The sequence below is a fragment of the Acipenser ruthenus genome, chromosome 13 (genome assembly GCF_902713425.1).
Source record: "Acipenser ruthenus chromosome 13, fAciRut3.2 maternal haplotype, whole genome shotgun sequence".
In the NCBI taxonomy this organism is placed as follows: domain Eukaryota; kingdom Metazoa; phylum Chordata; class Actinopteri; order Acipenseriformes; family Acipenseridae; genus Acipenser; species Acipenser ruthenus.
In genome coordinates, this window is record NC_081201.1 from 23,557,721 (window position 1) to 23,585,347 (window position 27,627).

The following is a 27,627-nucleotide window of genomic DNA, read 5'->3' on the forward strand; positions in this document are numbered from 1 at the left end:
CTTAAATTTCTTATTACCTCTTTATGACATTTGCAATTGTTCAATATTTTTTTCTGAGTTGTTTAACTATTGATTTTTTCCCCTATGACCTGTTCTGAAAGCCCAGCTGCTTCTCTAAGTTTCCATGGAAACCATTAGCATCCCTTTTGTTTGGAATACAGAACAGGTTCACCAAGAGGAAGACCTTGGTGTTGTAATAGAATCATTACTGTCTGCAACCAGGCAGTGCATGGAAGCAATCAAACAAGCAAACAGAATAGATTGACATAGTTAACACTAACCTTCTGTATTTTAAACACAGTACAGAAACCAGGACAAGAGGACACAGTTGGAAATTAGAGTGGGACAGAGGGAAGGAGAGAGTATGGAATGGGCTACCTAGTCATGTTGCTGAAGGAGGCTCTTCTTCACAGAGAGTGTGGTGAGGGTATGGAATGGGCTACCTAGTCATGTTGCTGAAGGAGACTCTTCTTCACAGAGAGAGTGGTGAGGGTATGGAATGGGCTACCTAGTCATGTTGCTGAAGGAGACTCTTCTTCACAGAGAGAGTGGTGAGGGTATGGAATGGGCTACCTAGTCATGTTGGATCGTTTTGAGATCAATCAGCTACTGAAAAGCGGACACGTTTAGATGGGCCAAATGGCCTCCTCTTGTTCATACATTTTCTTACATTCTTGTATCTTTCTTTGCAAATGGAGAATCTGGAATTTTGGCTGCAATTTTTTTTAGTAATACTTTGGTGAAATCAGTTAATAGTGTTATCAATCTAATTATGTGTTGTACTCGCTGGATTATATAGTCAAAAGTCACAACTGACAGTCATGGAAATGGAGAAATTATTTGAGTTCCAGCCACTTGGAAAAGGAGCTGTGCTTTTCATCCTTTTCAAATCACTCTCTCAGGTCATCCGGAAAAAAAAAATCAATAAAACAACATGTGATCATCAGCACTCAGAACTACTCAAAATGGTTGCAGATTTCATAAAAAATGTGGAAAAAGTAAATAAGGAACTGTATAAATGTCTTGTCCTTGAATTTTGTGACACCTTTTCACTCTATTACGATTAATAATTCTGTAAGGTTTTTGACGTTTTGATATTCTAATGTTAATAATAGATAAACTCTTTACTGGACTCATGAAAATACACACATAATATATATATATATATATATATATATATATATATATATATATATATATATATATATATATATATATACACACATATACAGTGCCTTGCATAAGTATTCTAAAAGTCCAAGGGGGGTGAATACTTATGCAAGGCACTGTATATATACACACACACACACACACACACATACATATATATATATATATACACACACATACACACACACACACACATATATATATACACACACACATATATGTATATATATATATTATTTTATTTCTAACAACCGTCTCCAAGCCTCTTCAATCTAACTGTTAGTTGTCTTCAAATGTTTTTTTTTCTTGTGTATTTTGGTGTTATTTTTATATCTGTATATGTATTTTGCATAGCATTACATTTGTTTTTAATTCACAATAAGCTACACTTTCTTAATAAGATTTGTCTCTGATTTGTGGAAGAAGGAAACAATGTTCCATTTTACCAGATAACCCTTATAAAAGTTCCCCATAGCAAAAGCATAGCAAAGTATAATAAAGCATACTGAAAGCATGGTAAAGCACAGGCAGGCATTGCAAAGCCTGCAAATGGTAAAGCATATTAAAAAAACATGGCAAATCATGGTAAATTATGGTAAATGCATAGTATAACCATGGCAAAAGCCTGGGAAAACTGCAAAATTACTGTGGTAAACTTTAAAGGAACATCAACCATCTGAAAAACAACCACTTGAAACCTACATACTTCTGAATTACACTGGAGGACAACTATGCCTAAATTAAATGCAGGTTTTGTGCTGAGCAGTCCGTTTTCATCTTTAGCATTCTTTTACTTTGGCAAGGTAATCTGCCCTGGTAATACAGAGCCAGCACATTTTTAAGGGTTGCCTGAAAATAAGCGGCTATCTCATGGCCTGTTCTACTGCAGATCTGTAAATGGAAATCATTACACTGCAAAACAACAACACTCTGTAATTGATCTGTCCCAACAAAAATAAACTATATTCAGTAAAACTGGAATTAACCCAAGGTGCTGTTCACTCAAGGTGCCAGAGATCCGTTCTGGGGTTTACTGGAGGGAAAGAGCTGGCCCTATACAAACATGCAGACAGTATACCCTTAAAAAGACTGGTCTAGCAAGACTGAAGCTGTACTTTACTTTGAATGCAAGCTGCAGTTATACAGCGAATAATAATTCTAAACTGGCTAAAACAGCCAAATGCATCCAACCCTGAGCCAACCTTGAGTAAGCAGTGTATCAGCCGGGCCATAGTGTTTCAACATTGCAGTAGGTACCCTCAACCTAAGTATCATATCAATTTGAGAAATACATGTTTCAGCCACCATTTGTTCATTTGGAAAGATATACAGCATGTTCTTGAGTTCTTCGTATGGATCTGTTCCCAACATTGCACTTCAATGCCAGTACTGACCTATTGTGCTTCTTGTTTTGTGTTTAACATCATGAGTTTAAGATTACGTTATGTGCAATACATTTTACAGTCCACTGCATTGTATTTATAAAGGCTGAAGAAGTGATAGGTAAAGCACTGTATGAAACCAATTACTGCAGGTATTACACTGCGTTGTGTAATCAAGCATACAACAAAGAAACCCACAAGCACAATACATACATAACCCATAATCTGGATTTAGCGTTGTGTCACAGCAGCAGTTTCCCTGTCAATCACAACATGTATATAGTTATGAAAAAAGTGTTGTGTTTTATTATGGTCTGCATAGAGATTGAATGGCTATTAGCCTGGAAAAAAAGCAACTCTTCAGATATCTGAAGGAGTAACTGTTTGAACTGTTCAGAAATGATCTCTACACTGCAAGCAATGATCTTTTAGGATGAATCACAGAGTTTGAGTTGTGATCTTAGCACCACTGACATGACTGCTACTATATACGACTGCTAATACAGTCACTGCAAGTGTAAGCTTGTTACAGCACCTGACCAGGCTTGTCTGCTAAATGCCAAACGTAATGATGAATCATTTGACCAGATCTGGAACAGTGCCTTTTGATACCTCATCTGAATGTTTAGGGACTGAATGTATGTCACTGACACTGTTCCAACTCCGAATCGGAAGCACCACCTAAGAGAATTAACACCTAACTTCCACTTAACAATTCCCTAATATCTTAGCAAGAAGAGCACCTGTGTCTGCCCTGACTTACAGCTCAGTAACTGTATGTAAGAAACTAAACATGGGACACTATTGAAAATGGAGTACAAGCCATTGCTTGTTAATAGAGTCCAGTTAGTGAGCTTCAGCTGTGACCTCATCTCTACTGTTAAAGCTATTCACCTACGCTACCCAAACATGCACACCATTCTGAAAGTTCTGCTTCCAGCGGCTTTCTCTACTGCTTCCTCTAATCTTTCAGCAGTGTACAATTAAGATAAACCCATCAGCACTGACACATATGTTGGAGGTGAGGAGGTGTAAGCTGCATATCAGATGTGTTCTGCACAATTTCGATGCCACCGGGCACAGTCCATGTGTTTGATAACTGACATGGAGAGTGCAGTTTATTGTTTATCCTTCCTTATCTAGGGTGTTCTTTTATATGATTAATAAGATATTCTTTTCAATAAAGTATATGTAAATTTCTGTTAGCTGCTTTAACTTTGATGTGATTCGCTCTTGTGAGCATTCCAGTATGTTTTTAAATGCGCAAGTCAGTTTAATAGTTTACTGTGTGGGTACTTATGACATTGAAATATCACTGGAGAGTTTTGGTGCCTGTTTACTCTTTCAGCACTTTCAGTAACTTTACAGAAAGAACTAATAGTTTAAGAGTCTTGTACTAAGATTATATATATATATATATATATATATATATATATATATATATATATATATATATATATATATATATATATATATATATATTGTTCTGGACTCGCTTTATGTTTAGTGCCACCTAGTGGTAATTCTCATTATTCTCCAGTGAAGCAACTACTTCCTGTGTTATGTTAGGTTATAGGAAGAGAAAACCTAGAGGTTTGGACACTTACAGTTTATACATGAGGCTAGTGTTGTGCAATGCTTGGCAACAATCCTGCGTCATCCTCACTGCATAGTTCTTAAGAGAGCAATATCTGAAAGTACGTTTATTATTTACACAGATATCACTGATATTAACATATTATCACTGAATTAAGTCATTATTTTTGACATGTTTTTAAGATGTTTTTCATTGATGTTATTTAGCATGTAAGCTGCATTGGATAAGCAGCTAGTTAGCTAGCTAGCTATTTAGTACTAGTTATTCGCAGCTACTGCAATGCTTACCTTATACTCATCTGTTTTATGTGTAGTTCATGCTGTTATTTTACTGCACTTAGGCAGCGTCATGTGAATATTACTTACATTGTTGTGAGAATGAATACTTACATGAGTACGCATTTGTGATTTGTATTTGCAGTTTCACACTAAAGATACACCCTGTCTCTTGGAGAATCATTTGAATGAGTGTTTAGCTGACTGGATAGTTGGACACGAGTTACATTCAACGAGGCCAGTACATATACATATACATATATATATATATATATATATATATATATATATATATATATATATATATATATATACACACACACACACACACACACACACACACACACACACACATATATATATATATATATATAGATATATATATATAAAATGAAGAAAAGTAACTCACTATTTACTGATCACCTGTAAATAGCTAGTCCCTTCCATCTCTCACATTCATATTTTATAAAAGAAAAACAGTTGGATATTAATTATTTACTACACAAAAATATGCTGTAAACTAAACGGAAAAATGTCCAAACACCTCAAAATCAAGACATAGTTAGTTAGTCCTCCTCTTCAATACTAGTCTCACTAGTTACTGTTCCTGCAATATTGTGCAATATTGTCACACATGCTAAAAAAAAACAACATACCACTGTTAAGTCAAATTAAGTTTCAAGTATAGTTTAAATTATGTAAATTGAATTATGTAAATTCAAGTTCCCAGTATAGCTAAGTACCTAACTTTAATTCCATAAGATGCCATCTGAAGATCAATAAAATAAAATAAATGAAATGCAATTTACACACTGCTTGAATTAAAAGTATTTTGCAAGCACTAGTGTGAATTAATGTCAACTGAAGAATTTACCACAACTACCACTGGCCAAAAAAAAAAAAAAAAAAATTATACTGAAGCAAAGAGGCAGCATTTAGTGCAGAATGTATGAGACAGAATGTTATTTTCTAGACCATTAGACCATTAACTGTATCTCATCTGTCTCATTTGAAATATTTAACAGCAAGAAGTTTGAAATATTGAGAAAATAGTTTTTAACCATGTGTGTATTTATCAGAAGGTAAGCTTTATAAATCAAGGTAAGGTTTGGTAAAAGAGCACGGGCCTCTACATACCACTTGTCTGACCTTGTTTTATCTCCTCTGCTGTTCTGTCAATGAGAACATATAGGGACCACACCACACAGGTAATAGCGATGACATGGAATGTCACAGAGCACATTATCTTCCGTCTCTCACTGGATGTCATCTGGAGCTTCTCCCACTGCAAGACATAGGCGGGACAAAACTCATTAAAAAAAATAAGAAAGTGCAGATGCAAAGGCAATGGTACAAATCATTGTAACTGTATGAAACTATCCTCAGAACAAGAGTTTGCCTGTTCTGCAGGGCAACAAAGCTGTTTCTTTCAAGTTATGTAACTTTCCCGATACTTGCTTCAAAATACAGTGCATATTAACAAACTGTTTATATATAAAAAAAAAAGACTTTTGAATATATTTTTCAACCCAGCAGATCTGCTTTGCAGGCACTGGCCCAACTATTCAAAAGATAGGAGACGGTTTAGTCAAGTGAAAGAAAGCTCTATGCTTGTATCTGTCCTGTGGTGATTACTATGGAGTCTGCAGGCACAGAACTGTTGCACATGGACGGAAATACCACTGATACAGGATCAAAGATGGTGTGTCCTGTGTAAGTTCTGTTGTATATTGCGATGGGCTCAAGTCTGCACACATTTTATTACAGACCTTAAGCATGTTTAGAAACATGTTTTAAACTTGACACAGCATTTGCTTCTTTATTTTTAAAACAAGCTCAGGAAAACTGAAGGTCAGTGGGTATCCTCCAATTCCACCAGCAAGCCAAGAGTTTACATCCAAGAGTTTGAAGGCAACTGCAGACGGCCCCAATGATCAGCCCTTAAGCGTCCACTCAAGCTTCCCAGCTCAGACCGAGAACTTGGCATAGCCAGGATGCTTACATTAAAAAAATAAATAAAAAAATCGGGCAGCTCCGGCTGTATCTACCAGTTGAACAGGCTGGAGTTTTAAGTCGAGGTTGTAAAGTAGGCTTCCTCTTGCTTGACAGCGATTCTACTATTCATTAAAATGAAATACTCTACTGGGACAAGCACGTTATTAACAGACTATCTTATCAGAGTTTTTAAAATTTGCATTGAGAGTTAAAAATTAATTTAAATATAAAACTCCACAGTGATAAAGAGTGCTCACCTAAGATTTTTTTGTATTTATTTTTTAATTCACTTACTTTCCGTAGTGGCTTTAATTTGGTCTCCATAATGAACTGGTACTTGCACAGCTCACAGCAGCGTGTGTCTGAGCTCTTGATCCACTGTTGCAGGCAGGCCTGGTGTACGAATCGTAGGCTCCCCGTACAGTGGCAGGGTGTAATCAGCTGGCTTTCCTCGTCTCCTTCACAGTGACAAATCCTGCATTAAAAGGAAAATTATCCGTTATAATGCACTGCCACAGAGGAAAGCTATTTAAAGCTTGGGGCTCAGAGCACAAACTCTTCAACACTGGGTTACAACACAAGGAAACCTGCTTTGAAAACATATCATTTTTTCGGTGTTAAAAAACCTTTGAATCTTAAAATCACAGAAAGACATTTATCAAGAACTGGGGGCTATCACTGCAAGCTGAAACAAATGCTAACATTGATTAGAGGACAAACCCATTTATGCATATAGCAATGGTTTATTCTACATCCAGTGTTTAGCTTGATAAGCATCGGCTAAGCAATGAATACATAAAATGACTGGCTATCATATAGTTACAATATTGATAAATTGTTGATGTTAGTACTTGAACTGTAATACCTCAGAATCTCAAAGAAATGACGACCATAATCTCAGCGGACTATTTATTTTAGGTTATTAATGCTTAGCATCTCTGCCTAAATACATTTTCCTCACATAGCCCTCCAAGAAATATAAAATCTGTATCTATTAATCTAAAAACACTAACAATATTGCGCTACTATAATCTATCAGATACTCCTAAGTTTGCCCCTAGTATTGCTTCTGTCCTGATCTTCACTATAAAACCCTTTTTTAATAATGTAACGTCAGACCTGACTCCTTTTATATTCCACACTACAGAGGTTTAAAACTCAGGGTCTGTTAGTTCAATTTACATTGACAGCATTGCTTTCTAGTAAAATTGTTAACACTCATAGGCCTCTATTCTGATGAAATGAGTGCAATCGCAGACGCAGTGGTTAAAGTCAATTGCGTCTGCCCTGCAGGGAGTGGCTTCTCCAAAAGTGCGATTCGATTGAAATTAAAAACCCAGCACAAGCACGTTTAATGGCGCAGTGACAGTGCCCAGCCAATCAATGCTGAGTAGGTTGCGGAATCTGCAATCCAATCAGGGCCAGGCTAATCCCTTTTAAGAGACAGAATGCGCTTGCGTCACCGCAAGGCTCCGTTTTGAATGTTGAAGTGGCGATCATGTGAGCGGCAGTAGCACAGAGCAAGAACAACCAGCGCAAGTCAGAACAGCAAGTGGTAGGCCACTCGCCGAGAGAATACGTAAACCACACTTCACGACACAGGAGATTGCTATATTAACAGAAGAGGTAGAGACACGTAGGGCAATCATTTGTTATTTATAACAATTATACAAGGTACATTATTTCATGGCATTGACGTTACTACATGACCCTGACCTGTCTACCAGTAGCAGCAGCTGATTCATTTTCTAGCGGGACATGATGTGCAGCTAACTTATTATTTTGGATTTGAGTGCCTGTTCGTGTATTTGTGTGCGTTTCACTATTTAAGATTTATTAGCAAAATAAATAAAATAAAACATTTTAGTAATTAAAAATAATCTAGTTGTTATCTGCAGAATGTGTTTATCCTGATCATGCTGTTTGTTCAGTTACTTGTTCACAGTGCGTGTTCATAAAGTCAAAGCCTCCTTCTCCTGGCTTTAGAAGAGATGCAATGTGCCTGTGTTGTTACTGTGATATGCTTAAATAAAGTTGCTGATACTAATCAGACTGCATACAGTTGTTTGATTTCAACTTGTCATTCAAACCGGAGACTAGTTGCTTTAGTATTGTGGTTACTCTATTGCTGCTGAAAGCAAACACTTTATTTGCTATACTAAAATTAAATAGACAGATAGGACAGCGAGGAAGCAGAATATTATACATTGGCAGGCAACATTCAGAGGGTTTGTGCACTACAAGAACAGAGATTTTCTTTCAACAAGCAGGCACAAGGTAAAATACACGAGTACTGTATTTCAATATTTTCGGGTGGATTAATTTGGAACAGTGATTAAACATAGTTTGAAAGATAACATTCAAGGTCCTTTATCAGAGATTTAAGCCCTTGTATTGACCAATCAGGTTAAAGGAAATCTCTGATCCATTTTCTAATTCATTTCAAACTAGTTAAGCTTGTAATTTATGCGCCACAGAATGGGGGGAAAGCGCACTTTGCGCTTGTGCTCACATTTCCGCTGTGATCAGAATACAGCCCCTATACTCTGGGCTTTACAATGTTTACCTATGCTTCACCATCGTTAACTTTTATAAGGGTTGTACAAAAACTATTACAAGGTGTCAAATGCACTCCCCCAGTTCAAATAATCATTGTTCCCTCTACTGTTCTTAGCTAATAAGCTAAACATTACCATCAGAGTCAGTAGGAATCAGAGACTGTATTTAAACATGTATGTTTCTAAACCCAGATTTGGTAAGCGAGTAGGAATCGGGATACAGGCGCTTTTCAAACATTGGCCCAACTTGCAAGGTACCTGTTAAGCATAGTGAGCAACGTTTTGTTTTGTTGTGATCCTAGTATTTTCTATTACAAGGACTGTAATAAACGAAAACGAAAACCCAAACGGTGAGGTGTTTTTTCTTTGTACAATGCCCCCTTTTCTATAACATTTTGAAGAGTTTATTTAAGTTAAATGTGAGTTTTCACTTGCGTGCACATCTAAAAAGAAAAGCAGAAGTAAACCACAGTAATGACATTACTTTATGAAAATGTGTCTTTTGCCACTTTGTTTCTTGTGCAGAAACCACAATACCAGGGATAAAATAAAAATATAAGTCTACTTGTATACTGTTTCTGCCTGAAAAATCTTTTTCTGGATTAAATCATGGTAATTGATCTACACAGAAACACAACAGAGAAGCACACAGAACATATTATTGTAAGATAAGTAACAAGTACAAAATAAATAAAAGAAACAGGGATATATGTTCTAATCCAAGGCTATTATTGTAGCATGACCAGGTCCTGTTGTAGGCGAGTACCCAGGGTCTGGAAAGTATGGGGATGATTTCAGAGAATACTATGGAGATTAAAATGGCCAAGTACATCATTAGTAGTAGTAGTGCCTGTTACATAATACATTTGAGGGGTATTTTAGCCCCTGTTGTGCATTGTTTGACTCTCTACAGCAGTTTCTGCATCGTGTAATATTTCTTAATGCTTGTCATTTAAGGTTTAATTTAAGTGTCATATTACAGTACATGACAGTCATACATGCAGAGGGTATAAAAGCTTTCAGTATTTTCAGCTTCTGAATGGTGAATTGGTTATAATTGATCAGTTATTTTTTAAGGCTTATTTTGTATTTATAAATGTATTGTGTACCAATATGTATACATTTAGAATATTCAATATTGAAAACTAAAATAAACCAGTGGGTTTAAATAGACATGTATATTAGCACATTTCATTAGGAAAGCCTTTATAAAGCCAACAATACATTATTATAAACCACCAGTCACATAAGGGTTGCAAAGTTGCTTAAACTAACTAAAAATAAATAGAAGCGAAGCAGCATTGAACTTACAGTACTTGAACTACATTAATTAGAGTACTTTAGAAACCACCACATCTAATAGCTTATCAAAAAAAAGGAGAGAGTAAAATAACACAATGAAAATTGAAAGGCAGGGAACTTAAGTGGCTGCTAATTGGTTACACACACTTTCATGTACTGTACGCGATCTCTAACTGCTTGCAAGAATACGAAACACAAAGGGAAGTGGGAATTCTAGAGTAGAAAGAGGATAGATAGAAGGGGTTGAAAGAAGGGTGGTTGTAATTGTGAACCAACCTGCACACATCCCCTGAAGTTGAATACAGAGACAGTGGGACCATTTTCTCTGACACTGGAGAGGCACAGCAGTCAAGATCGCAATCCTCCTCCACTGAGCAGAGCGGGGCTCGCTGCTCATCCACTTTGAGGTTCGACCGGCTGTCGCCTTCAAACACTTCGTCATCTCCAATGTCATTGGTGCAGTACGACTCGTTGCCCCCCATCAAAGTGCTGGAGGACTTTGCGATGTGCATGCGGGTGGCATAGCTCTCCAGTTCAGACAGCTTGTGAAGGCTCCCAGTGGTCGAGGAATGAGAAAAGGACAAGAGAAAGCGGAACAGATGTGTGCCTTTCTGTAGCTCGTTTGTTTGCCTCCCTTCTTGAGGAGGTATGTGTATGGTACAATGATCCTCTCCCACCCCTGAGATGTACTTGTAGTTGGTGGAAAACGTCGGAACACGATAAGAAAAAGGAAGGTTGTAATGATGAGGTTTGCCGTTGTAAGTTATGTTATTGGTCTGAAAGTGATTTATTCCTGAGCAGTTCTCTTTGACTGGTGCTAATTTCCCTTCTGAGCACGTCCTGTCAATGAAGTTTAAACCACTGTAAAGGCTATCCATCTTCTGGCCTACATCGTTGAGGGATTTGGAAAATTTTAGAGCTCCGTATGACTTGGCATTCATGGAGGGTTTCAGTAGATGCACCCAATCATGTCCAAATGAATTCTTCTTCTTTTCTTGGTACACTGTTGTCACACCAACCTCTTGAGCGACATAGCTATTGCTATTAAAACTCTTCAAGACAACGGCCGTCTGCACAGGATTCTGTGCACCCTGTGTTGGAACATGTGCTTTGCAACTGCATGCAGTGTGAACGGGATTAAATCAAGAAAAACAGAAAGGTAGAAAAAAATATAAATGAAACAAATGCATGCATGTGTTAAAGAAAAGCAAGGAAACAGAAACATACTAAAGATTATAGATTGAGTGCTGATATTACCTAGCCTGTAAATATTATTAAACCAAAAGGTAAAGTAAATGACCCACAATGTTCACAGACTTCTTTACAAAGTCATTTGGTTACACATTACCTGCAAATGTCCTGGTTTGAAGGTGTGACCGAGGTTCGTGGGATGCTGCAAGGAGCATTAACTGAAGTCGGGCTTCCGGCCTAAAACAAACAGTAAAAAAAAAAAAAGGTATCAGCAATTGAAAACTACAACTTCCCATCCACAGAAACACATTTTTTGGAATCAGTAGTTTTAAGCAAGACGGTTCTCCATAGAAAGTAACTGCTAAGGCCATGATCTGACAAGCGAAACTGCAACGATGCAACAAAATTAATAGAATCTATACTTTTGGTAAGTGTCTTTCACACCACAGGTGATGCAGGAGCGACACTAGGGCGACACTGGGGTGATGCAAAATAAATAGGATTGAATCCTCCATGATGTATTAACATGAATGTGGATGAGACTATATATATATATACACAACATTTACCTATAAATGAAAAGGCTTCAATAGACAATATTACACTGTATATGTCCTACATTATAAAACACTACAGCTGGCCTCAATATATTTGACAACGTTAAAATATTTAGGAACAATTTAACATCCCAAAATGTGTCATACGGTTTGTGTTATTTCAGTTTCATATAAAGGGTTAACACAAAGCAATATAAACATCTAGACTGTAGGGTGTTGGGCCACCAAGGGCAATCTTGACAGTACTGATTCAGCATGACTAGTCTGCCATATTATATATAGTTGATTTTTATGAATGGGAAATATCCCTCCATGATTACTGCCCCTAATTCTGGTTGCATTAGATTATAAATGATTCAGTCATTTCAGGGGTAGCCCAAAAAAGACACATTGCAATACATAGTACACACATTAAGCATGTACTATATATTGCATGTGTTTCTGTCTTTTGTTCAACACTTGTATACATACCATATGGTAGGTCTAAAGATTGGGATACTTCTTTTAAAAGGGGGCTTAGCTCAGCTTTAATTAAGCTCATTTGGATTGAAAATTGATTTAACTTTTGCTATTTTGTACAAACATTTAAAAAGTTTAAAATGACATGCCTTTATATCAAACAATGTAAATGCTCCGTAACTTTATAGTATGCTTTTAAAAGTCTAAATGTTTGCTACATTTAGAAACACAGTACAGTGAAATTCTGTTAACGAGTTCAATTTAGCAGGTTTCCTGGCAGAGGAAGTGCCTAAATGCACACCAACCGCAGTGTGCAGGGTTTGTGTTTAAAAGACCACATATCAGCCTTGAAGCTAAATTACTTGGCGCACAGCTCTGAATGTTCTGCATGGTGGCATAAGGACTTGCTGCAGCAGCACGTTGTATGCAGAGCCTCAGTTAGCTCATCTGTTCATTAGGGGCTGTGAGAGCCAGCTACCAACTGCGGCCTCACTAGGCAGGCCAGCTGGGTGGTTAATGGCAGGGAAGGTGTGGGAACAACTTCACCCTCCAAGTGAAATGACCCAGGAATTGCAAGACAGTCTAAAAGCATGCCTGGTAAACAAAGACGTATTTAATTGTGTGTAGTACCAGATATTACTATTACTTTAAAGTAACATTATGGAATTTCAAATTGAAATATTGTTTATTTATTTTACTTTTGTGCTTGACATGGCCATTCAGTTTACTGCAGGTAGTTTGCATGTCTACAAAAGCATGTAAAGCTGGCAGCCTTATTATTATTATTTATTATTTATTTCTTAGCAGACGCCCTTATCCAGGGCGACTTACAATTGTTACAAGATATCACATTATTTTTTTTACATACAATTACCCATTTATACAGTTGGGTTTTTACTGGAGCAATCTAGGTAAAGTACCTTGCTCAAGGGTACAGCAGCAGTGTCCCCACCTGGAATTGAACCCATGACCTTCTGGTTAAGAGTCCAGAGCCCTAACCACTACTCCACACTGCTATCCAGGATCAGACTGATAAATGAATAAATAGTCCAAGAGTAACCTCTACACGATATATACATAAAACTTATCTTCAAAAGAGCTATGTAACACCAAAAATGCTATTTAAAAACCGTCTTGTTGCTTGAACCGAGTGATTAATTCTTTGTGTTTTTCTTAATGTAACCTCGCACCAGGACAGGCCAGTACCCTTGGACCTCTTAATACAATAACACTGTTAAGATCCTCTGCTGGCTCAGACACGATTAGGTCAGAAAAAGCTTCAGACTACAGCTATGGCCAAAAGTTTTGCATCACCCTATAGAATTAAAAAATGTTGCTTCATAAAGTCGAATGAAACCTGCTGAATGATGTTACGTTAACATATTGAATTACATATACTTACCGAAAAACTGACAAAAATTGAAAAATGGGACATTTCAAAATCTAACATGAAATACTACTATTATGGCGATATAATTTTGTAGTTTGTTTGATTACATGATTAAATAAAATATCTAAATTATGTTACACACACACACACACACACACACACACACATTAGTGCTGGGACGAACACAAGACTTTCATAATTTAAATATTCGTTCGGATATTCGTTCATTTTTCAAAAAGTAATAAAAGCCATTATATTACTCTGAATGCAGGCAGAGACAGCATAGCAGCAGGGGCAGGGGGCATGGCCATGGCCCTGTATGTGTGCCTTTATTTTACAGCAAGCCCTTACAATAAGCAACATGCTAAAATAGAAAAATATCCCAGGAGTAATGAATAAGTTGTGTAGGACTTACTTTACCCCAGTAAATTAACTACAAAACAAAGGATGCCAAATAGCAGTTCAAGTTAAAAGTTGTTTTGTTTATTCCCAAAATAAATAGTACACAATGCATTTTATTTCTTTTTTTCATTTCTTGTCATTGCCGTTTCTTCACAGTAAGCAGTGGCCATCGACACGTCTTCATAAAGTAATAACACGAGGTTTACTTGTACCTTTTTGTAACTGTAACTGTCACTGTTTTCTGAATTTCTGAAATTCAAACAAATTCAACCTCGACGATGTAAACAAATATGATGGCTGGGCTATAAACTGGATTATGCAGCAGCCTGCAAGCCAGACGGAGAGCTGTACTGAGTGGAACAAATGTGCAAATAATTCCTGCCCAACTGAAGTGATAACTCGGATAATTTCCATGTTTTTCCAACTGGAGTTGTCCATCAACTCAAGTTCAGGGAGAATTCAAGCCAACTTGAGCGCACTCGAGTCGACTCGAGTTGGCTGTCCATGGAAACAAGGTATAAGTGAAAATGGAATACCATCCAGTAAGCAAGCCTTAATGCATAGGTAAGGAGAGACTGCAGTCTTGGGCTAGCACAAAGCCTTTGTATGTGTTCTTACCAAAAAGATGAAATTGCTGTTTTGTACCCTCTGACACCTTTATGTATTGTGAAAGTTGTATTCAATGAAAAAACTTGGGTTCAGAAAGCACTAACTACAATGATATACAGTACAGTGCATTCTCAGATTTTCTAGCTGGGATAATCAGTACAACCACAAACACCTGCTCATCAATTACTGAATAACTGAAAGGGTAAATTATCCCAATTAACTGCAATTACCCTCCTGGTGTGAGACTTAAGTGGCACACTTTAATTTTTACTTAAATAAATCGAAACAAAAGTAAATTTTATTCTCAGCAGAATTGAGGGAACGCCTTGCCCGATATATATTGTCACTGAAGTAAATTATTTGTTTATTTTGTGAATTCAGCTCATGAAATATGATAAAAGGATGGGACTACAGCATTTTATTTAAAATTCACCTAATCATTCACCTAAAGCCAAGTTTACACTACACAATGTCAATCGGGAGACGCAGCGCCACGCACACGTACCGATTAAGCTACGATTTCTCACTGTAGATCGGGGGATTGCAAGCTACACACACTATACGAGATATCTTGTCGCGGACTGCGCCTATTTTCATTGCAGAATCGTAGACATCATTCGGGAGAATCATGGACTCAAGCGAGGAGGCGATCACTGTTGTCTGTGCATTGTTTTGCACAGATAAAAGAAGAAAACACTGAGAAGATCCATTTGGACGCGCAATTGGCGTATGTAGATTTTGCTATTAATATTTCTCTCTGATGTGAAAAAAACATTAAATACTAGAAAAATATTCTCATTAAAAAAAAAAAAAATCTTTTACTTGCTTCCAAACTGGTTTCATTATGATGGTGCACAAGAAATGTCTTTAAGAATTCAAGATTCTTTAAAATCAATTTCTGCCTGGAAGTGAGGTCTTTTGCCCCACACCCACTGTGACGAGGTTTCAGCAGCTTTCTGCTTGTGTTTGGACTTCTACCACTGACCAAAAATAACTATAAATACATATTACAGTATCATTATTCGTATCTATATAATTGGAAGCATACAGTAACGCATTGTGAATATGTAAGTAACTATGTGTGTATAATAGGACAGTGGATATTGCTAATTTCATACTCTGCAAATTCCAGCATGAGAACTTATACTTCAGGGACATATACTGCACAAATGTTCAATATTGCGATAAAAAAAAGTTTATAACAGTTATAACATTAGGCTATAGCAATGTCAATATTTATTTCATTGACGTCTGTGCTCTGAACCAACTCGAGTCGAGGTGCATCCAAAATAATAAAATCGAATCTGTTCAAAAAGTGCAACACTCGCTCCTAGTACAAAATATTTATTAGATTAAAAGATTGGCATGGGAGATTGGCCATCAAGCGGTAGTCAGATGAATAATTTGAAGACTTTTATAAATATTTTGTACTACGAGCGAGTGCTGCGCTTTTGAACAGACTAGAATACAACTTTAATAGCTACTACAAGTTTGTTATAGGTTTAAATACGTAATCTACATTCTCTCTATTTCACACACACACAGACGCGCACCCCTCCTCCTCGTATTTGATTAAATTAGCAATACAAGCATACAGTAGGGGTTTGAAAGGGATATCAAATACGAGTGACTGTAGAAATTGATTCTAATGAGAGCACACACTACCACACACAGTATCTGCTTCGGCGTTAACAAGTTATAACAATTATTTATAGGTACCTGAAGTTCCAAAGGAATTTCCCTCCATCTTTGCTCCTTCAATGAGCGATCATGATAGGAAATATCACTTATGTCAAAGACACAGTTAAGGTAGGTTAAGCTGTATTTTTTTAAAAAATGGGAGGACATTTGTGTAATCCCAGTTCTAATTGATGAGCGTTGACTGTTTAATTAACCCTTATGTGCTTTGATTAACAATGTATGGATATTTTATAATTTGTATTCAATTTGCAGTACTAGCGCTCAGCCTCTCAGAGTAGTTATAACTGCTGCCTTCATGCAGTGACCCAGTACTAGGGCAGAATCTGCAGCAAGAGGATTAAGGGGAAGGGCTGGAAAAGTGGCTTTTAGGCAGTGAAAACAGCAGGTCATAGGTCATAACTAATAATCCCATTGTAACAATATCTTAATATCTTCTTGCTACTGTAAAAAAACACCACCATTAAATTATTACTTGCACGGGTCATCCTAAGATTAAGTATAGTGTTTATCTGTGGAGCGGCTCTTAGATTGACAGTAGCTGCCGTGGAACATTGCCTGGACTAAATCTACCTTACACGTCATTGATACACCACGGAGGAAACGTGGAAACCGTCACTAATGGACTCTGGATTTCTCATTGAAAGAGCTGACAAAGTTGCACAACAGATGTACAGTCCACAATGACCTTTAGTCTCACCTGACAAGGTCTGCAAGTAGGAGTGGTTTATCCAGCTATAGGGGAATTTAAAACGGGGGTCTGTGTGCTCAAAATCCTGGCTGCTGATCATTTAAATATACCTATATCTAAAGATTCTGTTGCTTGTGGAAAAGAATATTGTAACTCACAGACACCTCTGGTATTTCCCCATCACTGGGGATGTGCTTCCCCAGTGGTGGATAAGAGAACAGATCTGTAATGTCACTTAAAGAGTCATTTACTGTTTTACAGTGAAAAACATTATACGATGACACACTGACAATCTGTCCCATTTTCATGATTCTAACATACCTTTGAGATGTTGCTCGACCGGCTTGCAGAATGCCCCAGTGGCTTCTCATTCTGTAAAAGAGAAAATAACTTGGTTTGTGCCTGAATCAATAAAATGTCGAAATCTTCGGCAAACACATTAGAGCAGACACTGGGGTGGAGGGAGTACTGAAGGTACATTAACTCATAACACTGGTGATGGGGAGGGGGTTTCTATTTTTTAAACCTTTTAGGGAAATGAATGTGCAGTGACGAATACAAATGTTCTTCAATAATATTTCCGCTCAGCTCCAAATTCCAGTTTTGAAAGCCCAGTTTCGGGCGCTGTATATATTTGTTCTGTGATTTCACTTATCATTCAGATAATGTAATCACATGGAGCAGCGGTTGTAAATCGGACTTTGAACCTCAGAAATGTTGTTAGATTCTAGTTAAAAGTATGAAATCACAAAGTAATCACCATAACCTATAGTACATCCTGTAGACTTGTTACAGTTAGCGTGGTTGATAGCAAGATATTCCAGGAGCATCGGGAGAAAGGAGTTGCGTTGTGCCGAGTTATTGGAGCTGATATGACGTGATCAGTTTGTGTAGCTAATGTTGAGGAAGTTACTTTTAAAAAGTAATCTATAACAATTACAAATTATTTGAACAAAACTGTAACTAGCTACAGTAATGTATTACTTTGAAACGAAGTAACTAGTTACAGTTACAAATAATTACTTCTCAGGCACAACAAACAACATATAACATTATTTTTTCACATAAAATGTATTGCAGTACCACATTTAGTTACCTGTCTTAAAAAGGCAACATTAGTTACAAGTTACAGATAATGCGTCACATGTAATGCACTGCTTCCCGCTGTGTGTAAAACCCATGTAGATGCTTAAGGGGTGCAGTTGATGTGTTCATTGTGTGGTAGATATTCGAAGATCCACAATTCTTTTACATTTGGTCTTGGGTTTACATAAGGGAGTTTTGCACATTATAAATGTATTAGAAAGAGAATGCAAGATAGATTCCACAGATGGATTTATTTTAAAACATTTAAAACGAGCCAAATACATTTGTCTTGGGCTGACTTGTGTGAACATGGGCCTGTTTGATTTGAGGCTAAATAATATTCAGCTGCTTGAACTGCAGGTGAACTATTGTTGAATGTGTTATGCAACACTGTTCAACAAAACATAAGCCTGTGAAGCCCATATGGCATATTTTACTGATCTGCATTCATCATACTATGGGAAAACTCCTTTTCAACCCTGACGATAAATGGGGGATCTCTGAAAAGGCAGAGCAAAGCTCCCTAAGGTTATATTATCTGGAGCAATTCCAATTTCCCCAAGAAATGTAGTTTGTTACATTTTAAATTAGTTCAGTCACTTAATTTCTATGTTTTATTGCCCAAGCCTTGGAACATCCTTGCGACAAGCTCATTTGTACAATAAGCAGTTTCTTTAAACAACTCAAACAGTAAATTATAAAAAGTACATTTTATTAATTTACATAAATTTTTTTTTTTTATTAACAAATACATTCAATGATTGCATCACATAATATTTCCAATTCCAATTCTAATTTCCTTTTAATCAATTCCAACACATTATTGAAGAAAATTGCAATTAGCAGTGTTCTGTTAAAATGAGCTTCTCACACAGTGGCAACACATTACTTAAATTGAAGTTGTTGTTAGTCAATTAAATTGGCTTCAAATGAAAGCAGTTGAACAATCACAGTAATTATGATGTCTCTAAAATATTCATTACAATTCCAATCTCTGAAGAAATTGGAAATTGATTTTAAAAAAGAATTGCAATTGGAATGAAAGAAACTACAAAATATGATATTGTGAAAGTCTACCGGAAGCCATAATAGTAGTACAGTGTTTCATGTTAGATTTCAAAATGTCACATTCTTCAATTTTTATCAGTTTTTTGTTAAGTATATGGAAACTACAAAGTGGTATATAATTCAATACTTAACGTAACATTATTCAGCAGGTTTCATTCGACTTTATGAAGCAAAATTACAGTATTTCTTTGAATTCAAGATGCACTTTAATTTGAGCTAGGTCTTAAATTTGTGGGCGTCTTAAATTCGAGGGAATATGGCAGTTAATTCTATAGGGTGATGCAAAACCTTCAGCCATAGCTGTAGGTCAATGGTAACACTGTGATATACCAACTGAACCTATGCCACATTTCCAGTCTGTAGATCTCATTGCAATATCAATATGGGGCTGCAGTCGGTTTCATCTGCAGTCCACAATCTACAGTCCAATCTGCAACCAGGACACGTACTGTATCACATTTTTGTAGAATTGCTATTTATAAATTCATTCACCAACCTCCAATATCTCCATGACAGTAGAATATATTTACAGCTTTCATGTTCAACCCTCATTGTTTTTTTTTCTGCAGTCAGACATTTAAAACATCTTCTGCACTGGACACTCATTAGGTAACTGGATGACATTAACTTCTGAGTTCACAGACCCCAATTAGCATTAATGTTTCACTACCTTACAGGTAACAATTATTATAAACCTCATTGAATGCTGGACACTGCCTCAGCCAATCAAGATGCAGCATTTCAGGTCGTTATCTACCAGTGAACACCCACTAGTGTAAACAAAAGGCCTCATTAACTGTTTTAAACAAGCAACATCAATCCGCTTTAATTAAAAAAAATAAAAAAATAAACAAAGATATACGGAAGTATTTGGCATGTTGAAAGCTACTATTTAGGGACTTGACAGATCAATTGTTAATACTATTACAGTGTAATTAATCTGAGATCTATCTAAATAACAGTGTTAATGTTAACTATGTAAAATATATTTCAATGATAATATTTTCTACTCCAGCAGTACCCGTAACAAAAGCAACAACAATCTCCACTGTATCTGACTATTATACCACTGGTAACAATATTCATTTCAAAATTTTGAGCAACAAGTCCTCTGAATGGAATTGTATCAGAGACGAAAAACAAAGCAATATTTGAAATATTTCGTTGAAGAAAAGAAAACCACTCTGAAAACTGAATGACATTTCTCATCATTTTCATTTAACGAAAAAACAAAAAAAATCTATTAGTTGAAAACAACACAACTAAATACAGGGGGAATTATGTGCTGTGTAAGAATTCTTAAGAAACACTGCACTGTTACAGACCTAGAAAATACGTTTTTCTGACTGCATAAAGATTGCCTAAAGCCCCTGTCTGTTTTTACGTAAAAACCGAAAACATTTCTGCACACATGCTTGACGTTTGAAATCCTGTGGTATGAAAACAAGTCTGTGAGGGAAATATCCTTGGGAAGATAATGGCAAAAATAAGTATTGAAGCAGAATTTACAAAGCATTCAATTTGTGCAATTGCTGTTCAAATCCTCTCCAGTGCTGAGCTACACAATCGGCAGGTCATGTATAACATAAAAATAAATCCTCAGTATGAAGCAACAAGGATCTGTACTTATTAATTTTTTTAAAGTAATAACTTCTTTACAGGCTAAATAAAATGTTGCTGTTGCATTACTATCAAACATTAATTCATTTTGGATTAATACTGAGTACCAACTCTTTCAGCAAAGATTTTTTCAATGATTTCATCATTTTTAAAAGTGTAAAAATGGTGAGGGGGGGGATAACTTTCCCCAAATATCCCATTAGCATGGTTTATAATAGCACTGAGAGCACTCAGCCCATCAGGCTTTGGGGCCAACCACCCACTTTATCTGCCAGTTAGAGACCACATCTGTCTATCCATCCATCTGTGTGTCACACTTACATCTTTGTATCTGGTGAACTGTTTATTAAATCTTAATAAATATTTAATTACTAAATTATACACTATTCTGTACATGCCGTTGATATATTAAATCATCAACTGATAGCCCTAATTTTGAATTTACAGCCATGGTGGGGGGTCGTTACTGGCATACTTGTTATACGTTCAAAAATTGTATAAAATGCTACTTGGATTTAAAAACATAATACATCTTTATAATATTGCTGTTTCTGCTACATACAGTACCATCAGAGAGTGTGTGTTAATGTTCTTACCAATGCTATTTTTTAACTCCTATGATGACATACAATTTTATTAGGTTCCTAAATGCTTGGGCAGGCATCAGGGAAATTGAAAGAGCTAATCATAAATCCTGTATTACCCCTGTATTGCACGCTGCAAAAGTAATACAAGATTTGTTTATAGATCCAGCTGGAGCGTCAAATATACTGGACTAAAATGAATTCATTATGGATGAGAATATAAAGAAGAGATGATGAAAATGTAAAGAAACTTGATCTGACCAAGAAGACCTGTGAACAGGACGGCTGCAGGGGGGACATCAGACCAGAAACAGAAACCACAAGGGATGGAGGGTCAAACTGAGACGCTACGGCGCTCAGTACTTTATTAAATAATAGAAAATAAACAGGTTGAAAAAACAAAAGCCCTGATACAAATAAAAGGGCACGTGAGCCAAAACAAACACGGAACAAACAAACAAATATTGGTTTATAATCAGCACGTACAGCAATTGTTTATATTTAGTTTTATAGTTTTAATTTTTTTCCTCCTCCTCACGACTCACGTTCCGCCTCTGAACCCAACCCTGTGCAACCAAACTGCAGGTTTTTTATATTGGTGACCGAGGGATCAACTAGCTAACAATTATTTTATTATCCCTTGGTCACATTTTGCACGGGTTTAATAAGATGCGTGACTGTCAGCTAATTATACACTTAGTAGCTGATCAGTCACGCATCTTCACAAGGTATTTAAATAATAAAACAATAACATGGTGGAAGGCACTTTGCTCGTTCTGTCACACAATAATAAAATACAAAACATGGCTTTTTGCTGTCATTATATATATATATATATATATATATATATATATATATATATATATATATATATATATAAATCATAATAACGGCACACAAATATACATAGGGGCGGGGGTTCCCTGTCACAAGACCTCATCTAGACTAACTGACTTGATATCCAGGATGCAGGGTGCAAAGCAACACACAGCTAACATGATCAAGTACTGTAGAAATAAGGTATGGAGATTACTTCACTAATGGTGAACTGGCCACATACCAAAAACCTAGAGAAATCCTCAAAATAATTACCTTCCATTGAAATCCAGTGGAATATAGATTTACCTTTTTGTGTAATATATGGCTATGATGACAGGTGTTTGTGGAATTATTACTTTTTGAATGGCTGGTTAAGATTGGGGGAAGGGGGGGGGGGGGGGAGGGTCTGGGGGTTACTGGTGAAAACATGTAAATGATTATTACAACCATCAGATTTATAATATCCAGCAATTATTGATATCATGATATTGATATATATGATTTGAAAAGGATTCATTTGGGGCTTGACCAATCTTGATCAGTTTTTCTCATTTGAAAAGATATCTTAGTAAAAAAAAATGAGGACCCTTATGCACCGATCATTTCCATCCATCTGTCTACTCACCTGCCTGTCACACGGTGAACACGATAACTGTACCCAACGTTTATAATGAATTCATAGCCCCCTACAGAGGACGTTTTGGAATGCATTTGGCTATAATCCGACTTGATTTTATTTTTAATATTTTAACCTTTCACTTACTGTGTGATTCCTATGTGATTATGAGGACCCTCTGTATGTGTGTGCTTTGCCACTGTTTTGATCTTATAATTGGAAGCTATAAGCACCACACCATTTGAACACTGTTCTGAGGCGATTGCGACAGACAGACAGACCCCCCTCACAGTTCTGAAGTAGCATAGGGATGATGACTAATGTTTGTGCAGGTTCGAAATAGAAACTACTTTAACTCAAAATCCATCATCTTCAATTACTTTACCAACCTGTCACCCGCTGCTCATTGGTGACTGGATACCCTGGCAACTGCATGAGAAAGTATTATGACCTACTGTGCCAGCATTCTTATTACTCTACCAGCATTACAAACATATGCAATTAAGTGATTAAAAGAACTGACATCATCTTCCAAATCCAGGGACACAATCATCCCAAGAACAGCAGGTGCATTGTGTTAAGTGTTACTCCACCTTAAAACCTTGCAGCAGGAGACAAAAACCTTCTAAAATAAATGTAGAATCTCACAGCAAAGTCTAGCCTGGTAGTGCAAATAAGCCTGAAATGGAGATAGTCATAGTTATACTGCTCTGAATGTTTACTTGGCTGTCTTTGAAACTTTAAAAATGTCAGTAGAATAACACTTACTGATAGACATGCGAGAATAAAAGTATTATACCTGTAACAAATGATGAATAATATGCCATCAGCACTTTTATTCTGAAATGTGCAGTGAAACATATAATGCATCAATTAAATAATGTGCAGGCCAACGGAATATCCAGCCTGCAAGCAAGAAATGCTTTAACACATTACTAATTTAATATGACCACATAAATCAAAAATCACTTTTTAAAAGACCTTGATGGGGGCTCCAGAGTGGCGCATCCAGTAAAGACGCTCCGCGTGGAGTACAGGATGCGCCCTACAGCATGGAGATTGTAGCTTCAAATCCAGGCTATGTCATTGCCAACCGTGACCAGGGGTTCCTAGGGGGCGGCGCACAATTGGTCGAGCACCGCCTGGGCAAGGAGGGCTTAGGTCGGCAGGGCAATCCACTGTTCACCGCCCACCAGCAACCTCTGTGGTTGATAGGGCTCCTACAGGTCTGCAGTGGAGCCATTCAGATCTGTGTTGTCCTCCGGCACTGTAGGTCTGGTGGCTTCGCTGTGGATCCACAGTAGTGAACCGGGATAAAAATAATAATTGTGCATTCCAAATTGGGGAGGAAACTGGAGAAAAAACCATTGCCGACGACTAAATATATATAGGAGGCTGTGTGGTCCAGTGGTTAAAGAAAAGGGCTTGTAACCAGAACGTCCCCGGTTCAAATCCTGGCTCAGCCACTGACTCATTGTGTGACCCTGAGCAAGTCACTTTACCTCCTTGTGCTCCGTCTTCCGGGTGAGACATAATTGTAAGTGACTCTGCAGCTGATGCATAGTTCACACACCAGAGTCTCTGTAAGTCGCCTTAGATAAAGGTGTCTGCTAAATAAACAAATAATAATAATAATATATAAAAAAAGACCATGATAAAGCCTGGGATCCAGCCTGTGCTACTTTGTTACTATTTAATAACCAACCCTTCCATGACTTATTAATACATTTCACACACTCTATTAAGCATCTACCTGTTTTAAAAACCATGAGATTTGCAATCCCCTTGCAATACTGAAATTCTCACAGAAGTTGTGTTCCAGAGAATTAACTGACAATGGGCTGACACTGTATAAAAGGGAAAGTGAACATAAGAAACAGGACTGACTGCTGAAGCAAACTGCTTGTCACATGCAAAGAAAGATTATTATAGTAATTTGTACTGTGACTGGAGGTACCTACTTTTCTGGTTTCTCATTCATCATTAACCCAGCAAGGTGCTTTCCTTTTGAAGGCGTTTTCTGATATGGCTCATGAAATAGACATGCCTACCGGACTACTGAAATCGTTTGTGCATTCTGTGAACAAACAGTTCCCTTTTCTGTCTTTGTGCTAAGCTATACATGTCCAGCAGTTCACAGCCCCGGGGCTATGCTGTTTAGCTCATCTGTGAAAACAATATGCAGAACCAGCAATCCATCTCTGAGAGGTCAGCAGAAGGCTGATTGCAGCTATGTTATTGCTAGACTACATCACTGATGTATCCGTAACTGAAAACAGTACAATTCAAGAGACATTCAACGACATACAGTTAATAAAACTTGAATCCCAAGAATAAACTGGGAACCTTCATAAATTCTTGATCAGAAATGGACAGCCAGAAACTCAGGACACTATACAGGTAATTAAATATCTGACAGACTTTGTGTTACCCACAAATGCAACCCTACAAATCTATAAAAATAGGAGTAACATTTTTTCTTTTTTAAAAAACACACAGGACAGTGGGCTAGGTTTTTCAAAGACCCTGAAAAGAAAACAAAAAACCACCAATTACAATTCTAAAACAAATTAAAAATATCTTGACTATTTACAGATCCCACAATTAAATGTTTGAGTTATTTATTTCTGATTGGGTAACTTTATTGCGCTGACGACGGTTGGTAAGTATCTTTTGAATCTTACCCAATGCATGTATGTAATGTATGCATGTATGGGATACATCATTCATTTGTGTACCCGTCAATACTAGAAAACACCCTACCGATTGCTCTTAGTATCAGCTCCCATCAGTCAAATATGCTTGCCGTTTGTGATCAGGGAGTGATTCTTTTATGTAATTATAGAAGGCATTCGCTTTCCTTACTGTGAGCTGTGTGGTTTCACATCATGCAAACTGCCATGGTGTTCTGGGATTCTACAGACAGTTTACTTGGAACTCTACAGACCACAGAACAGTTGCTTTGTTTGTGTGGGTGAACCCTTCCTTATTCTGGACTTAAGACATTTCATTGTGACTTAATTCCCAGAATTCTATTGTCACATGCAAAGTTAGCACAGCCGGTCTCACCAGCTCTACTCATGTGAAGCATTGTCTTGTATGTGAGTTTATTCTAATATTTCCTAATGCTACTTGATATTTGTTTGTGAACATACATAGGTTTGCTTGCATTACATTTTTTTTTGTCTTTTCTTTACTTTTGAATAAAATGCTAAAAAAGGGAGAAGATACAACCCATGCAATTGGACCTTCTCTTTAACTGGGCAGACTAGGAGAAAATGAAACATTGCATATTGGCGTAAAGATTAATTGTGTCTTTCTTTACATGATATATCGTATTGTAAAACAGGTGTGTATGATTTGAAACATGATACAACAGTGCTCCTTGAATTCCACCAAACGGTCCCTGAATGAAGACCACATGTTTTATAGTTGGTTTGAATACATACTCTCTTTATATCATAAAATGCTTGTCTTTTAACAATTATTTTAACAAAATGTTAATGTGATCATATTATGTATCATACAAGTACTCGCTCAGGACCATTGCATATATTGTGATACTTATCGTATTTTGACATCAGTGTATTGTTACACCCCTAATACAGGTACAAAATGAATACGACTGAATTGCAGCAGGACCGCACTGTAAATGACCTTGGCATTGCAGTGTATACTTCATTCAACTGCATTTTAACAATGCTACATAATCGTGGAATATAAGTCTAGAGAACTTTAATTATGCTATAATTATGCAAGGCTCTACAGTAGTTTGACCCCAATTAAAACATTGTGTCCAATTCTTGTCGTCTCACTTCAAAACTACATTGAGAAGGTCCAAAGGAGGGCAAACACGCTAATCCCAAACCCTGATATGAACTCTGAAAACAGGCTAAAATAATGTAATCTTTTCAGTGAGTTATGTCAAATTCTGGCAGTCAACACTGTTTAAAAGGTACAGGATTGCATTGTAATGTATATGTATCACAGACTAATCACTTTCTTTCAGGAGAGCCACAGGTATCTACTGGATTCAAAACCGTAAAAAAAAAAAAAAAGTCATCTATTGTGATAGTTTCAAGGCAGATGTGAAACTGTGCTTAGCAAATTCAATCAAAACTATTTTCTTTCAAAACACAAAAATGTTTTTTGGGGGTAATTTGGCAACTTTGCTTTAATGGTCATAGATTCAACCATTACCTGGAACACAAGGTCTCCCCGCAAAAAACAAACCAATGCTAGCCATTATGTTCACTGAAAGTTGGCCTTTTATTCCATGGAAACGGATGGGCAACTGACCATTACTGATTAATGATATTGATAAATACATATCCCCACTTGAATCTGTATTCTATTCATCCCAATTCTGGTATTAGTACTGAACAATTCTTGTGTATGAGATTGTAATTCTCTTCCCTATATTGTATTCATATGTGAAGTTATCATTTTTATTTAGGCTGGTAAAACAAAGTCTGTACCAAACTGCATGTATATGGACAACACAAGTAGGATACTGCAGTCAAGACATACACAAGGTTCAATTAAAAATGTTTTGTAG

At 36.8% G+C, this 27,627-nt stretch overlaps 1 protein-coding gene across 8 annotated transcripts in view; it reads right to left on the bottom strand.

Moving 5' to 3' along the window:
- Positions 1 to 27,627, bottom strand: part of marchf8 (membrane-associated ring finger (C3HC4) 8) — a 92,974-nt gene that overhangs the window by 4,275 nt on the left and 61,072 nt on the right. For 5 of the 8 annotated variants that reach the window (XM_059035772.1, XM_059035773.1, XM_059035774.1 and 2 more), the window contains 5 exons: positions 17,598 to 17,648; positions 11,628 to 11,707; positions 10,556 to 11,395; positions 6,714 to 6,894; positions 5,562 to 5,709 (listed from right to left, as the gene is read on the bottom strand). In XM_059035772.1, the coding sequence (XP_058891755.1) occupies positions 5,562 to 5,709; positions 6,714 to 6,894; positions 10,556 to 11,395; positions 11,628 to 11,707; positions 17,598 to 17,648 (1,300 nt within the window). The remainder of the gene's footprint in view (positions 1 to 5,561; positions 5,710 to 6,713; positions 6,895 to 10,555; positions 11,396 to 11,627; positions 11,708 to 17,597; positions 17,649 to 27,627) is intronic. The other 3 variants (XM_034926071.2, XM_059035776.1, XM_059035778.1) reach the window with 2 other exon arrangements.